The 16,651-nt window shown below is 42.6% G+C and overlaps 1 protein-coding gene across 1 annotated transcript; it reads left to right on the forward strand.

The window, feature by feature from the left end:
- The first annotated feature begins 4,497 nt into the window (after positions 1 to 4,497).
- LOC133489451 (integral membrane protein 2C-like) lies at positions 4,498 to 14,935 on the forward strand. Its single transcript, XM_061798535.1, has 6 exons — positions 4,498 to 4,678; positions 6,665 to 6,805; positions 7,082 to 7,264; positions 7,376 to 7,486; positions 9,095 to 9,245; positions 13,977 to 14,935. Exons 1-6 carry the CDS (start codon positions 4,601 to 4,603, stop codon positions 14,051 to 14,053), a joined length of 741 nt encoding a protein of 246 aa, XP_061654519.1. The 5' UTR covers positions 4,498 to 4,600; the 3' UTR covers positions 14,054 to 14,935.
- Positions 14,936 to 16,651: the final 1,716 nt, after the last annotated feature.

Raw genomic sequence — 16,651 nt, forward strand, 5'->3', positions numbered from 1 at the left:
GGGGAAGGGGGCACGCGGGGTAGGGGGGGGGTGTTAGTGCTCCTGTTTGGTGTGGCCCAAACTCAACGTACATGCACTACTCAAAGAAAGTTACTGAGCTGGAAATTTCAGGAAAATGCACTTTCCGATTTGTGTCAGAAAAGTTCCAGAATCGGCGGTCGCAAAAGATGCCAACTACAAACGGTGACCTTTCCCCTTCAGTGTGGGCCAAACGATCAAGCAGCATGTCTCCAAAGAAATCGTGTGGCGTTGAGAGGCAAGAGTTGTGGCAGGACAACTCATGACTGTTCACAATTTGCTGAGCACCTGACAGTTCCTGGCTAAGAAGAAAATCACCATGCCGGTTGCGTCATTCAATGTCAAATCGATGCCTTCGGCTTTTGATGCGATGGAGGTCTTGTACTTCAATAGGCATGTGTGTACTTTGTACAATATTTTGAGAAAAACAAATATATATTTTTGTACTTACCTTTGAAGTTGAGTTGTGAAATTTTTAAATTGTGCTCTTGTTGTTTTGTAGGACTATGAAATAGTTTTACAATGACATCGAAATCACCTTCCTAAGTGATGTAGTTTCTAGTCTCCAGGGCAGTGAGATAGGAAAGTTTGTTATCGTCTCCCTAGTTAAGAGGATTCGCACAAAAATTTTGTGTTCTGCTCTTTTCTCCCCATTTCCAACCACAACTTAAAATTTGAAGAAAAGCTGAGAGTTGAAGGGGAAAATTCTTGGTTGAGTTTTACAGTGAACAAAACTGGCTCCCATTGGCTAAGTATTGTTGATTAATTATTAGGTCACATTTTCTTCCACTGAAATGATAGAAATTAATATTTTTTTATAAATAAGAAAATAAGCGCTTCCTCTCAGGTAAACAGGATCTTTAATAAAGTAACAATTTAACATCATAAAATGAATCGCCAAACTGCATGGCTGGGCTGGCCCATATCGTTAGCCTAATAGAATAATTGGCTGCCAGGTCATTTTTGAATGTTTGGAAAGCAAGAAAAAAAATAATAAATTCCACTAACAAGAGTCAAGTTCTTCGATTACCATGACCTTGATAAATGACGACCTACACAAACAAAGAAAAAAAGGAAAATTTTTAGTCAGTATTGTTTTTTTTACTTTATTTTTTTTAATTGCCATTGTGACAGTAAAGAACGATTTTGGCAATTAATGCTGTTAGGCTGACAATATGTAAATTGTCATGTTTCCTTAGCAGAAATTAAAGTCACTAGTTGCTTTTAAAGATTCGCAAGAGGGGGCGGAAAAGATGCTAAATATAGTGACCGAATTGGCAACATTGACCGTGCTTTTGTAAACTGGCTTCTCTCTGTACGCGGCCATGTTGTTAGCAAAAGCGATGCACATCAGCAGGGATGCGCTTCAAACTACGGAAGCCTCTAAAATATTATTTTAAAAACATCGTCCTGACAAATAAACCCAGCCCTGAATCCTAACCCTATAATTGAGTAAAAGAAATAATAACAAATAACAGCCTTAAACAGTTTATTAAATAAGCCTTACAGTAGCCAATTGTCACGTTGTATTATTAGTCATTAATCCCTTGTTCATGTTTGATCACCAGCCATCAATTGGCGCACGTTTTGAGAACGAGGCCTTACAGCCCACTCGCCTACACAAACAAAACTAATGTGAATTGGAAGCAAAGAGCCGTCCGTCGGTCAAGTACAGCACTCTGGGGTGGAAAGAGCGTTAAAAGCAGCTAGGGGCTAATGAACTGCCTTAAAAAAAAAAAAAAAAAAACTAAAAAAATCCCGAATCTGTCATGATTTAACAGGGTGATTTTTGCATGTGTGCATGCATCCCACTTCATGGTTTGTCATTTTCATTTCCAGTCAAAATATGCACTTGTGCATGAGGTAACTTGATTGCAATCACTTTGGATAGCGTTGTTTTCACCATGCATGCATTTCCTGTCGTGATTGTCCTGATTAGCTCGAGATGGAGTCTATCCCGGCTGACCTTTTTGGCGAGAAAAGGAGGGTCAACTGTGAACTGGTCACCAGCCCTAAAAACATTCTTCACACCTATGGACAAGTTAGATCAAGGGTGTCCAACCTACAGCTCGGGGGCCATTTGCGACCCGTTGCACTGTTTTTATTGTCCTGCCGCATATTCTAATAAGAAAATCAAAAGGTAATATGTTGATATATAGCAGAGTTTTATTTTATTTAAAATTCAAACAAAACAAAATCATTTAAAAAAAATAAATAAATAAAACAATTTGAATGTTGACGCTGTTTTTTTGGGGGGGGGGGAAACATCTGTCACGCCTTTGTTATTTAAAATTGTAAATACAGTACGTTTGAATGCTACAAGATCTCTAGTGTGATTACCACCTGCTTTTTCAATTTGTCACCTTTTTTAAAAAATCTAAAATTGTAAATACATTTAAATATTACAAGATATCAAACTATATTTCTTTGAATTTTTTTTTATTTAAAATTGTAAATAATGTTACAAGACATACAAATGGCGGCACGGTGGCCGACTGGTTAGAGCGTCAGCCTCACAGTTCTGAGGACCTGGGCTCAATCCCCGGCCCCGCCTGTGTGGAGTTTGCATGTTCTCCCCGTGCCTGCGTGGGTTTTCTCCGGGTACTCCGGTTTCCTCCCACGTCCCAAAAACATGCATGAATTGGAGACTCTAAATTGCCCGTAGGCATGACTGTGAGTGCGAATGGTTGTTTGTTCCTATGTGCCCTGCGATTGGCTGGCAACCAGTTCAGGGTGTACCCCGCCTCCTGCCCGATGACAGCTGGGATAGGCTCCAGCATGCCCGCGACCCTAGTGAGGAGAAGCGGCTCAGAAAATGGATGGATGGATGGATGGACATACAAATGTTGTTTTATTTTAAAAGTACCTCACAGATATTACTTTTTTTTTTATTACCGTATTTTATCACACTAATATCTTTTTGTTTTGTCACTGATAAGACCAAGCTTAGATTTGGACTTTTTATTCAAATGTTTAACTGCTTGGCGTAAATTGACCCACAGCGTATTTTATTGGTTTATAACATGTTTCATAAACACAAGGTGAAGTGGGCTTCCTTCCAGTTTTTCTGTATGTGGCCCACAATAGAAAACGTCTGGACAACCCTTATTTAGAGATCACCATTCTGCATAGTGTCGTTTTAAAAATGTTTTTAATATTACAACCTCATGTTCTAGCCACACTAAGCACAATATACATGCATTGCTCAATTATTGTTCATATTGTATGCAATGTCTTGTGTGTAATGTGCTTCATGAGCAAAAGAATGGGAGTTGCGTCAATATGATGATGTTCCTCTACCCACCCTTGAGGACTTGCACGCTGCCAGAACTAAGACAAGAGCGTGCAAAATCCTCTCGGACCCTCCACGTTCTGGTCACCAGCTCTTCCAGCTCCTTCCCTCAGGTAGGCGCTACCGATCAATGCAAACTAGAACTAGCAGACATTCCAACACCTTCTCTTGCAATCAACTTCTTAAACTGCTAACGTACAATTCCATTACAACATGCTGCCAATTATTTTGTCCTGAGTTTGTTGTCACACTTATGTCGGGCCAATTATATACTACTCGTGCACTCATTGGAGTAGTCTCGCCACGCTGCACTATTTGCATATCTGTTGTTGACCAATACTGGCCACTCATGCCAGAGTAGCATCTGCCCCATTTGCACACTGACTGAGGAGTATCTGCAACATTTGCACAATCAACATCGTCCCAGATTATCACACTACTAGTCACTTTAAACTGCATGCATTCCTTTGCACAATGGCCATTGCACCGGACTGTTGCGAGATTAGTCATTCGAACTGCTCTAAGTGCTTTAGGACTCTGCATCTTTTTGCACAATTGTCCCAACAAATTTTTTAAATTGTACCGGCATTACCAGATAACTAGCAACCCTTTACTGCTCAGTGACTGTTTTTTTTTGTTTTTTTGTCAATGTCTTTATGTCTCAAAAGTGTTCTCTGTCAATTGACTGTGTTGTCGTACTAGAGCGGCTCCAACTACCGGAGACAAATTCCTTGTGTGTTTTTTTTGGACATACTTGGCAAATAAAGATGATTCTGATTCTGATTCTGATTCTATGCCAGTGACTGAGTGTCAAGGGATGCCAAGCTGGCACGATTGCAGGCAAGTTGACTGAACAAAGCTGCACTTCCGGATGATGACGCCGAAAACGCTTGGTACGCCAAATGCCGGAACACTACCATATCTGGCTTGTGCCTTCAAAGTAAAAGCACAGAGTGGCTTCCACTACGCCAACGATGTCTTATCATCGTTTGCCGATCAGAAGCCAACGACTAATATAATATATTCACATAAAAAAAAATCAACGTGTGCATTCCGCTTCGAATCAAAACAGTTATATTAACGTTCTACTCTTATTTTGACTGTGACGAGGCGGCGCTTCCTTGATACCCACACACTTGCCGGCGCTCGTCACCCAAGACGTGCTTGTGACGTCACGGAGTCCCCGCCGGTGGCTATAAGAGCGGAACCGGGCTCAAGTTGCAGGAAAACTGCACAAGTGCGCCCAGAAAGGAGACAAAAGGCGTCTAACATCTACAACAAACGTCCAGAATGGTGAGGATCACTTTCCATGCTGCCTCGGGGGACAAGCGGGGAAAAGATGAAGAGCACGTGACCATACAAAAGAACGTAAGTGGGCACTCATTTAACAGTCATCGGATTGTCAAGTTATTGTTGTCAATTTATTGGCTCAAAGGGAAACTGCAGATGGCATATTGCATTGCAATGCTATTATCATAATAATGTTTACAATGATAACAGGGACACTTTTAGTTCTTGTCTATTTTTAGTAGTTTAATAATTAATACAGCTCATTGGGGGGGGGACAACAACATTTTCGAGTTTGAGGCTGGTACACCCTGAACCGGTCACCAGCCAATCGCAGGGCACATATAAACAAACAACCATTCGCACTCACATTCACACCTACGGGCAATTTAGAGTCTTCAATCAACCTACCACGCATGTTTTTTTTTGGGATGTGGGAGGAAACCGGAATACCCGGAGAAAACCCACGCAGGCACGGGGAGAATCTTGCAAAGTCCACACAGGCGAGGTCCGGATTTGAACCCAGGTCCACAGAACTGTGAGGCAGACGTGGTAACCAGTCGTCCGCCGTTCTGCCTAATCATATTCATATTCATAATAAAATATTAATAATCATATAATCATAAGAAATAATAATAAAAAATTGTTTATTAGTGGTAGTATACTTTTATTAATTGTCCCTGATTATTATTTAGACTTTGTGATGATGATGTTGGTGGTGGGAAGTTATATTTTTAATTTTGTTGTTAAGTACTAGTAAAATTGATCATATTTTATGATTATTTTTTCAATTATTAGTAAAATTAATCAGTTTTTAGTAAAATGAATAGTCAGTTTTTATAGTAAATGGAGTAAAAAAAATTCAAATTTTTCTATGTTGTAGTATATGTTTTCTTTATTATATAAAACTACAACATATGTATGAGTAAAATACTTTTTGTTACTTCCTTTGTTATAAATTAACTTAAAATCGGATTTTAAAAATACAATATTATTATTATTTATGGCTATTGAATAAAACAATTTCTTGAGAAGAGACCTTTTGCTATATCAGTGGATGATGCAAGTTTACCTACGTTTTGTGTGGTGACTATCTGATGAACGCTTTTTTTCCTGCAATCCGTAGTCATAAAATATTTATGTAATCCCCATGTTACGGCCAATGTACGCCCGCGAATATGACAATGAATCTCACGGGCAGCCACGCGTCTGCCAACACCGCGTGACGTCAACCATACCATCAACCGGTGCGGCATGCGTCTATTAATAAGTGATCACGTCGACCCGGTAATACGGATGCAGCCGTCTCAGAATAGGCCTCCGAGACGGCTGCGTGCCAAAACTCCTTCCGTCAGAGCCGCTTGACACTCATCGCCATGGCGACGGTAGTACGGCGAAGGCGGCAGATTGCTCGTGAGACCGTAGGCGGGCATCTGGTGACTCATCATCGTCGCTTACGTCTGTCGAATCTCCCGGCCTGAATGACGACGCAATTGACGCCGGCGTGTCGGGAACTTCGACATCTGTGCCTTTCTGTGACTCTTCCAGTCTCTGTTGCAACCTCTTGGTGACACCAGCGTATCAAAAGTGTCTTCAGCAGGTTAGAACAGAGACTGGAAGAATCACAGAAAGGCTTAGAAGTGGATGGTATGGTGAAGGCTTCCAATACCATTGACACTTAAGGCAAAATAAATCTGACATTTAGTAAGTCCTCCTCGCCAGTAGTTGGCGCTACACTGCAGCGGTTTGACACACTGCCAAATCATCATGTCCGTAAGACAAAAAGTCTTTTGTTCATAATCATTTGTCATTGGATTGAAATTTTATGTATCATAAGTACTAGTGGTATTACTGAGTACTCAAAAGCACTTGTACTGGTATGGATCTGAAAAATGGTGACGAACAACCCCAGTCTTTGGAAATAAAATGAAAAACTGACCCTGGTACCTTTGTTCTCCTTCTGCAAATGAGGGGTGTTTTTTTTTCTTTTTCCCTGGAGTATATTCCACCCACGTTTCAGCAAAGCTTCCGAAGCCCAAGGTCACAGGTCATGTTTTTTGTCCGCAGGAGCAAGAGGAGCCTCATGCAGCCCAGATCAAGACGTTTTTTCCAGTCCGCCTGTTGTTGGTGACCATTTCTGTGCTGTTGGTCCTGGTGGGAATGGTGCTCGGCTGCGTCTACACCTACCGCTACTTCTTCCCTGCTCAGGTACCTTTGATGGCACGCCGGCCCGCACGTCGCGGCACGTCCACCGCCTCCATAATCGCCAAGTAACTTGTCATTCATGTTTACATTTACCGTTTGTCCATCCGTCCAGTTGCCATCTATAGCATCTGCCGTCCGGCCATCCAATTCTCATGAAGCCGACACTTTGTCCGATTCTCTGTTGTCCATCACTGAGTTCGGCAAAGGAGTGCATTTCTACCAATTCCATCCATCCGCCGTCGTGTACTAACTGAGCACTCGTCTGCGTGTCTTCTGCAGCCTCTGAACGAAAGGAGCGTGTTCCTCTGCCGGGTGGTCTTCGAAGACCCCGTGATCCACAAACAACTGGAGCTGAAAGAGAAAGTAGCCATCTCTCTAGAAAAAGACTACCAGGTCATCAACGTGCCCGTGCCCGAGTTCGGCAGCAGCGATGCCGCCGACATTGTCCACGACTTCCAAAGGGTGAGGCCCCCACCTCAGTTTTGACGTTTCTTTTTTCAACCAAGCTCATTGTCAAAATATTTTTCTACATATTTATTTCGGACACATTAAAATGTCTTGCTGTACTGACAGGAACTGACCGTTTATTATGACAAAACACTGGACAAGTGCTATGTGACTGATCTGAACACCACCCAGGTGATGCGCCCAAAGAACCTTTGGGAACTGCTCACCAACGTCCAGGTGAGGCTGTGTATGACGTCAAGTCCCTTTGTCATCCTCATGTCAAGGTGCTGCGTTTGTGTGAGAATAATTCAACTCCTGAATACTGGTGTTTATGTAACATTGGTTTAGGGGCATCTTTGCAATATTATTTGTATTATTAGTTCCAAAACTTCAATTAGGGTACACAAGGGTGATAACGAAAATAGTGGAAAAATTCCTTGAATTTTTCATGTGTTTCTAGGTGTAAAATTAATTTCAGAAATTGTCTTGGAATGATTCTTTGAAAAAATGTAGCTGAGTAGATTACTCATTACATGAGGAAATAACATTATTGTGACAATTATTATGTAATGTAATTGTATTTACAGCTTGTAATTTAAGTGGTTGAATTTAACATTTGAAATGAAATATTAGCACAATAAAAATATAATAGATTATAGGCTTTAACACAGGGGTGGGTAAACTTTTTGGGCCACGTTGACTTTTAAAATTTGACAGGCAGGCCAACCCAGAACCAGATGCTTACATATCAAAAAACAAACAAAACAAAAAAAACGCATTGTAGTGTTAATACTTTGATTTACTTTTAATGGGAACAGTTGTTTTGTTGAGTACCCTTTTTTTTTTGCCAGGGCATCAAAGTCTGGTGTTAGTTTTGTTGTGCCAATTCTTAGAACACATCTGAGGTGTTCATCACTCAACTGGGATCTGTAGGAGGTTTTGTTGCTGTTGATCACACAAAGTCTGTTCACATTGTTCACACACGTGTAGAGCCAAACACCAGCAGCATCCTCTGTGCCATCTTCCGGATTTTGGGAAATTTGTCTGTGCTTAATGAAGCATAAAACTCATCCAGTTTGAGAGTTGAACTTCTATTTGAATACAGTATCACATTGGAGATCAATCAGTTCCATCTGCAGCTCCCCTGGCACTGTTTCAGGGTCTTGTGTGACTGCATCTTGGATGGCACTTTGTTTTGCTGAGCCTGAAGCTAGATTTTTAACCGCTGAGCCGTAGCCATCAGTTCCCGCGTTGATTGGCTGCTAGCATAATCGGCATGTTTGGTAGAAAAGTGACAGCTGATGTTATATTCCTCTAAAACCGCAATGGTTTCTTAACAAATTAGACATACAGCCTTTTTACTGGACAGTGAAAAAGTATTAGTCCATTCTATATTAAACACTCTGCACTCACTGTCGACTTATCTTTTCTTTGGCCCACTCATGGTTGAAGAAGTAGTTAAAGTTGTCAGAATTGAATAAGCATCATGTAATTTAACACAGATGTTATCAGATACTGCTTGATAAATTAAGAAATTAAACTTCTGTCAAAATAATACTTTACATGTTAGATGAATTATTACGATGAAATTTAACACAACTGAAATATGCCACGAACATGTACTTGAGAAAAGCATCTTTACATTTTGAAGGATTCTTTAATTTTGAGTTTCCCCTTAAAGAATTATAATACATTATTATAAACATCATTTGGCTTATTAAGTCATCTTTCAACACCGTACCTCAGGGCACTCAACAAAAACTGAAATGGCACCCTCCTAGAACAGGATGTTCATGATGCTTACTGTCATTGTCTTACATTTGTGTGTTTTTGTTTTGTGCACAGAAAGGCATGTACTTCCCGCAGAACTACCTGGTCCGCGAGGAGATGACCGTGACTGGCTACATCAGCAACATCCGCCAACTGGGCCCCATCATCAACCACATGTGCCACGGCAAGGAGACATTTGGCCTGCGTCGCCACAGCCTGCACCAACGTGAGTGCAGAACTCTTCCGTCTTCCCGTCTCCCGGGTGAAGATGAATATCACTGATTTACTTTTTTACAATCAAAAACCATCCATTTTCTGAGCCGCTTCTCCTCACTAGTGTAGCGGGCGTGGTAGAGCCTATCCCAGATATCATCGGGCAGGAGGCGTTCAGGTACACCCTGAACTGGTTGCCAGCCAATCGCAGGGCACATACAAACAACCATTCGCACTCACATTCACACCTACGGGCAATTTAGAATCGTCAATTAACCTACCATGAATGTTTTTGGGATGTGGGAGGAAACTGGAGTGCCCGGAGAAAACCCACAAAGGCATGGGGAGAACATGCAAACTCCACACAGGCGGGGGCTCGGGATTGAACCTCGGTCCTCAGAACTGTGAGGCAGATGCTCTATAACCAGTCGTCGACCGTGCCGCAATCAAACCCATCCATCCATTCATTTTCTACCGCTTATCCGAGGTCGGGTCGCGGGGGCAGTAGCCTTAGCAGACTTCCCTCTCCCCAGCCACTTCCTCTAGGTCTTCCGGGGGGGATCCCAAAGGCGTTCCCAAGCCAGCCGAAGGACGTCTCTCGAGCATGTCCTGGGTCGTCCCCGGAGTCTCCTCCCGGTGGGACGTGCCCGGAACATCTCACCAGGGAGGCGTCCGGGAGGCATCCGAATCAGATGCCCCAGCCACCTCATCTGGCTCCTCTCGATGCGGAGGAGCAGCGACTCTACTCTGAGATCCTCCCGGATGACCGAGCTTCTCACCCTATCTCTAAGGGAGAGCCCGGACACCCTGCGGAGGAAACTCATTTCGGCCGCTTGTATCCGGGATCTTGTTCTTTCGGTCACGAAGATAGACCGTTAAGTCGAGAGCTTCGCCTTTCGGCTTAGCTCCTTCTTTATCACAACAGATCGATACAATGTCCGCATCACTGCAGACGCTGCACCGATCCGCCCGTCGATCTCCCGTTCCATTCTTCCCTCACTCATGAACAAGACCCCAAGATACTTGAACTCCTACACTTGGGGCAGGATCTCATCCCCGACCCGGAGAGGACACGCCACCATTTTCCGACTGAGGACCATGGTCTCAGATTTGGAGGTGCTGATTCTCATCCCAGCCGCTTCACACTCAGCTGCGAACTGCTCCAGTGAGAGTTGGAGATCACGGCTTCATGAAGCCAACAGAACCACATAATCTGCAAAAACCAGAGATGCAATACTGAGGCCACCAAACCGGACCTCTACGTCTTGGCTGCGCCTTGAAATTCTGTCCATAAAAGTTATGAACAGCCACAGCTCCAGTCGGCCCCCGCCTTCCCCGGAACATGAGCAAAGTTCTGTCGGAGGTGGGAGTTGAAACTCCTGACAGGGGATTCTGCCAGACGTTCCCAGCAGACCCTCACAATACGTTACAGGTCGGACCGGCATCTTCCTCCACTATCGGAGCCAACTCGCCACCAGGTGGTGATCAGTTGACAGCTCCGCCCCTCTCTTCACCCGAGTGTCCAAGACATGCGGCCGCAAGTCCGATGACACCACAAAGTCGATCATCGGACTGCAACCTAGGGTGTCCTGGTGCCGAGTCCGACTATATCCAGTTGGAACTTCTAGCCCTCACACACCAGCTCGGGCTCCTTCCCTGCCAGAGAGGTGACATTCCACGTCCCTAGAGCCAGCTTCTGTTGCCAGGGATCGGATCGCCAAGGTCCCTGCCAGCTCGCACTGCACCCGACCCCTATGGCCCCTCCTACAGGTGGTGAGCCCATGGGACGGGGGACCCACATTACCCTTTCGGGCTGTGCCATGGGTGCAGGCCCGGCCACCAGGCGCTCGCCCTCGAGCCCCACCTCCAGGCCCGGCTCCAGAGGGGGGCCCCGGTGACCCGCGTCCGGTCAAGGGAAACCTAGATCCATTTAATGTATTCTTCATAGGGGTCATGGGAGACGTGCTTTGTCTGGTCCCTCACCTAGGACCTGTTTGCCATGGGTGACCCTACCAGGGGTGTGAAGCCCCAGACAACTTAGCTCTTAGGATCATTGGGGCACACAAACCCCTCCACCACGATAAGGTGACGCTTCCAGGAGTCAATCAAAAACCACAAATGTAAAAAAAAATCAACAGTTAAAAAATGTTTGTTTTTAATTAACATAAAAATTTCAACGTTACAAAATTGAAACTTATTTTTCTTTTAAACTCAAAATGTTCAATTTTGGGAAATTACACCTATGTATAGTTCAAAGATTCAGACTGAAATGCAATTAAAATTTAACAACGAACTAATACTAAAATTATTTGGTGGACTAATATACAGGTAGTGTCAGATGATTTTTTTTTCAAAATTCCATGTTCAAAAAAAATTCTACATCTCAAAAAATTCAGTTCAGATGCAAAATTCCTCAAGTAATAAACATTTTTACAAAATTCAGAAAGTTTGGACTCATTGGCATTAGAATATGAATTTACAATCCAAATATTAGTTTTTTTGAAGATACATTTAAAAAATCAACATCTCAAAAAAAGTTTAAACTTCTGTTTGAATTAGAATTTCTATCACTTTTTACCATTAAAATGGCAAGTTAAAAAAATTATCAAGGTAAAAATTTTAGACATTGAATAAAAAATTAAATAATAATCAACATCTCTAAAACTTTAGTGTACTGTAAAACAAATAAATAAACATCTAAATTCAAATGCAGGTTGCAACTACCAGGGAGAAGCAATAAAATCTTTCTCAAGTCATTCAACGTACGCCATTTTTTTGTTTAGACGATTTAATTACAGGCGGCACGGTCGGCGACTGGTTAGCACGTCCATCTCACAGTTCTGAATCCGGCCCCACGTGTGTGGAGTTTGCATGTTCTCCCCGCGGGTTTTCTTCGGGTGTTCCGGTTTCCTCCCACATCCCAAAAACATGCATGGTAGGTTGATTGAAGACTAAATTGCACATAGGTGTGAATGTGAGTGTGAATGGTTGTTTGTTTATATGTGCCCTGCGATTGGCTGGCGACCAGTTCAGGGTGTCTCTCGCCTGAAGATAGTTGGGATAGGCTCCAGCACCTAGTGAGGATAAGCGGTACAGAAAATGGGTGGATTTAATTATGTATAATTACATCCAATTTTTAAAAGTGGAATATTTGGATTCTAGAAAAAAAATGGAGTGTTAGAAATTCCAATCAGACTGAACTTTTATCGTAAACACAAGCAAGGTAGAATCACACCACTTAGTCAAAGGGGATCTGAGTTTGGTGTGAAGGGGGGGAAAAAACTAGCGTGAACAAATATAGACTTCCTGTTTGAATGATTCTGCAGCCTGTTTGTGTGTGGGCACAGCTTGGGAACTCTTGTGAGTCACTGCAAGTGGAGTGACACACTTCCACTGAAGTGTGGAGGATGGGAGGGATGGATGGAGGGATGAGTGATGAGTAGCTCTTTTGCCTTTGATTGGCATGACAGCTATTGAGAAGTGATGCAACTCACTTCCTTCTGATGTTGTACAAATATGGATTGAGATGTTCTTAGAGGTTAGAGCGTCTGCCTCACAGTTCTGAGGACCGGGGTTCAAATCCCGGCCCCGCCTGTGTGGAGTTTGCATGTTCTCTCCGTGCCTGCGTGGGATTTCTCTGGGTACTCTGGTTTCCTCCCACATCCCAAAACATGCATGATAGGTTAATTGAAGACTCTGTATTGCCCTTAGGTGTGAATGTCAGTGCGACTGGTTTGTTTATATGTGCCCTGCGATTGGCTGGCGACCAGTTCAGGGTGTACCCCGCCTCCTGCCCAAAGATAGCTGGGATAGGCTCCAGCACTCCCGCGACCCTTGTGAGGATAAGCGGCTCAGAAAATCGATGGATGGATGGATGTTCTTACAGAAATGACCAACCCTCCCACAAAATAAAAAACAAGATCTCCAGTCGTCCTTTATAGGAAAAATTGTTTTTGTTTTGCCTTACTGGAAGGAAATATGAGGACATTTCTGGAGAAGTTGCATTCTCTTGTTACATTTTAATATAATTAAATAATCTTACCAAAACGTTACAATTGCTGGCGTGTCCTGCATGTCATTTAAATGTAGTTCTCCACGGCTTCCACCAGATGATGCTGTTTCTTGACTTTTATGACCATTTTTATTAAAATGTTCACATGGAATGAATGTAGCAATTGGTATTGCCAATTCTAGATTTATTTTATTTTTTCTATTATAAATTTTATTGGGCGAATGTAAAAGAAAGAATGGAAAGTTATTCCGATATAATGAATATAATGACATGCATATTATTTATTGGACTTATTGGAGGAAAAAAATGGAAAGAAATGTTATGATAATGATAGCTTTCCAGGCGTCTTTCACGTAGCATTGTGTATATTGTAACTACCTAACTTCAAGTGCCATATGTGTTTCACCTTCACGGGGCGCTGTATGTACGACAGTCTCAAGTGCTGAGAAAGAAAAGTATGAGACATTGCAACTTAGTGCACAGGAGAATCTTGAGCAGCCAAAGAAATGCGGAGCTGTGCACCTTTTCTGACTGAAGAACACAGAAGAATATGCCCCGTGATGAATGAATAAAGCAATGGGCATATTACAGTATATACTGTAATTTCATTTTCATCTGAAACACTTGTTTTGTTTTGTTTTTATGTAAAAATGTTCACATAATGACAATGACCATTGACTGAAAAATGAAATGCTTGATGTTTCTGAAGGTGTCTTGTCTTGCTTTTTGCAGGCGTGCGGCGCAGCGTGTGCCACACCATCCACCACTTCGAGAACCCTTACCTGGTGGAGACTGCGATCTGCGACTGAGACTATAGCCCGGCCAACGCTTAAACTACTTTCCAACCTTACCTCTTGAATTCTTTACTACTTTCTAACTGCACTTTACCACTCGTCTATTCCAGTTTCACTTTTTTTTGTCCATTTCTAGTGTTACTGATTTTCTGTGGTATGAGTGTAACAGCACGGTGTGGGAGTGGTTAGCACATCCGCCGCCTCACAGGAGTTTGTATGTTCTCCCCGTGCTCACGTGGGTTTTCTCGGATTCTGCGGTTTCCTCCCACAGTCCAAAAACATGCAAGTTCGGTTCACTGAAGACTTGAAATTGTTTACGCGTCCAAGTGGTTGGTTGTCTATATGTGCCCTGCGATTGGCTGGCGACCAGTCCGGCGTGCACCCCGCCTCTCGCTCAAAGTCAGCTGGGATAGGCAACCCTAGTGAGAATAGAAAATGCATTTAAATGTCAGTTTGTAATAAACATTTGAAACATGCGCACCTTTTTTTAAACAATTACAATATGTAAAAAAACATACCTCATGTAGTTCAGTGTACAGTAAATTACTTTTGATTGTTTCCAAGCAATATGAATATACAGTATATGTCAATTTTGAAGGTTTACATGCATATATTGATTTTGTTTCATTCATTAGTTGATCTAACCACTGACTTTAGACTGTAAGCAGTAGAAGAGCTTTAGAGTGTCAGAGTGTGCGGTCGTTTGTTATTGAGGATGTGGGGGATTAATACTGTATAGTGTTTTTCTAAGATTACTTGACTAGATATTTATTGTCCATCGCAGCATTATTGCCACATTGTCAAATCATTCGGGTTATCAGTCTCAGTTGTGACTCGTTTGTATTATACTGTACTACTGTAATATCTTGCTGCTTTAATAAACTTATTTGTCTTTGATCTTTTTTTAATGGCAATTAGTTTTTCATGATACTTGGCAGTTTTGTTTTAGTTGTGTTCTAATATATTAAAATCTGGCCTATAAATGAGCTGAACATTCTGAAGTTGGATTGGCTGAACCATTGCCCCCTACAAATGTTTAATGAAGTAGGTAGCGCTTGTTTTAAAAATGTACAAACTTCTGTTTTTAAGAAGTATAAACATTACTGCAATTCTTACATGGCCGTGGCAGCACGGCGGCTTTCGATGTCCTGGCGAAGTGAACTCATCCTTGAGGTGAATTTGGAGTTGCCACTCCCTTGATCTGTGACATTTACTACAGAACTAAAAAAAGATATTTGAAACTTTGTATGACCCAAACCACATGAAAGTGCACTATAGCCTCATGCTAACAATGCAAAACGCTAGACAGGCTAACGTAACTAGCATCAATGTCGTGGATAAATCTCAACTTATATCTGAACACCAATTGTTGCAATGGTCTTGTTTCATTATCAAATATACTGCCTCCTAGTGGCCAAGGCGCACACCCGAAGGGGCCCCACAATGCCCATTGAATGAATCATGATGCACAACTAATATTCTATTCATGTTATTACTGTAGTACGGGAAAGATGATTTGAGAGAAGTGTTTTGAGTTACGAGTGGTCATGGAACTAATGAAATTAGGTTTTTTTTTTGGTTTTGTTTTTTGTTTTTTTTTGTCCTGTTTGGCTGTTAGCTCAAACAGAAAGGATTGGTATCCCTTTTATGCTGGAAAGGTTTTACCTTTGTCACAGTGGACTTAAGCTGCTGCTGTGGTTTCTTTGTATTTTGATGGATATTTATTGAGAATCAAAAGTCGATCAGTTGAACAGAACAAGGTTGTTAGAGGGGAGTGTCATAAAAAGGAGAGAGTGAAAAGATAACTAATACAGGAAAAGACGACAAAAGACCAAGCACTCGCTGTGAACAAGATGAGGAAAGCAAATCATATACCGAGAACAATGATACATTAGATATTAGTGTTTTATGGGGCAGTAGTGCTACAGCCTGTGAGGAAAGGACAGGACAAGATAGGAGAGGACAAGGAGAAGAAGCATGCAAGACAAGGGTCGTGAACCCGGCTGTACAACTGAAGTGTGGTGGGAGTGGCTATGTTAATTATAAACGTCGATAGGACCAGAGTGTGAGTGAGGGGGTACCCAAGAAATTTGCATAGTTATGTTATTTGTCGGCCGCACGGTGGGCGACGGGTTAACACATCTGCCTTACAGTTCTGAGGACCGGGGTTCAAATCCCGGCCCCGCCTGTGTGGAGTTTGCATGTTCTCCTCGTGCCTGCGTGGGTTTTCTCCGCGTACTCCGTTTTCCTCTCACATCCCAAAAACATGCATGGTAGGTTGATTGAAGACTCTAAATTACCTGTAGGTGTGAATGTGTGTGCAAATGGTTGTTTATATGTGCCCTGCGATTGGCTGGCGACCAATTCAGGGTGTACCCCGCCTCTCGCCCGAAGATAGCCGGGATAGGCTCCAACACGCCCGTGACCCTTGTGAGGATAAAGCAGTACGGACAATGGAGGGATGGATGTTATTTGTCACAATGAGTGAGTGGCCCCACACCCAACAAATAAGTCCCAAGGGTGTGTGCCTGCGGACACATACAAGTGAATTGCCACTCTTTCGCATGCACAATGACTAACAGAAGTATCCTCTAATTGTGTGCTCGCATCGCA

Source organism: Phyllopteryx taeniolatus, chromosome 14, assembly GCF_024500385.1.
Source record: "Phyllopteryx taeniolatus isolate TA_2022b chromosome 14, UOR_Ptae_1.2, whole genome shotgun sequence".
In the NCBI taxonomy this organism is placed as follows: domain Eukaryota; kingdom Metazoa; phylum Chordata; class Actinopteri; order Syngnathiformes; family Syngnathidae; genus Phyllopteryx; species Phyllopteryx taeniolatus.

What these genes read in the sequence shown, in the direction of transcription:
- LOC133489451 (XM_061798535.1), top strand. Translation starts at nt 4,601, where the DNA reads ATGGTGAGGATCACTTTCCATGCTGCCTCGGGGGACAAGCGGGGAAAA. An exon ending in GCTACTTCTTCCCTGCTCAG is followed by an intron (nt 6,806 to 7,081) that starts GTACCTTTGATG and finishes TGTCTTCTGCAG; the next exon opens with CCTCTGAACGAAAGGAGCGT. An exon ending in AACTGCTCACCAACGTCCAG is followed by an intron (nt 7,487 to 9,094) that starts GTGAGGCTGTGT and finishes TTTTGTGCACAG; the next exon opens with AAAGGCATGTACTTCCCGCA.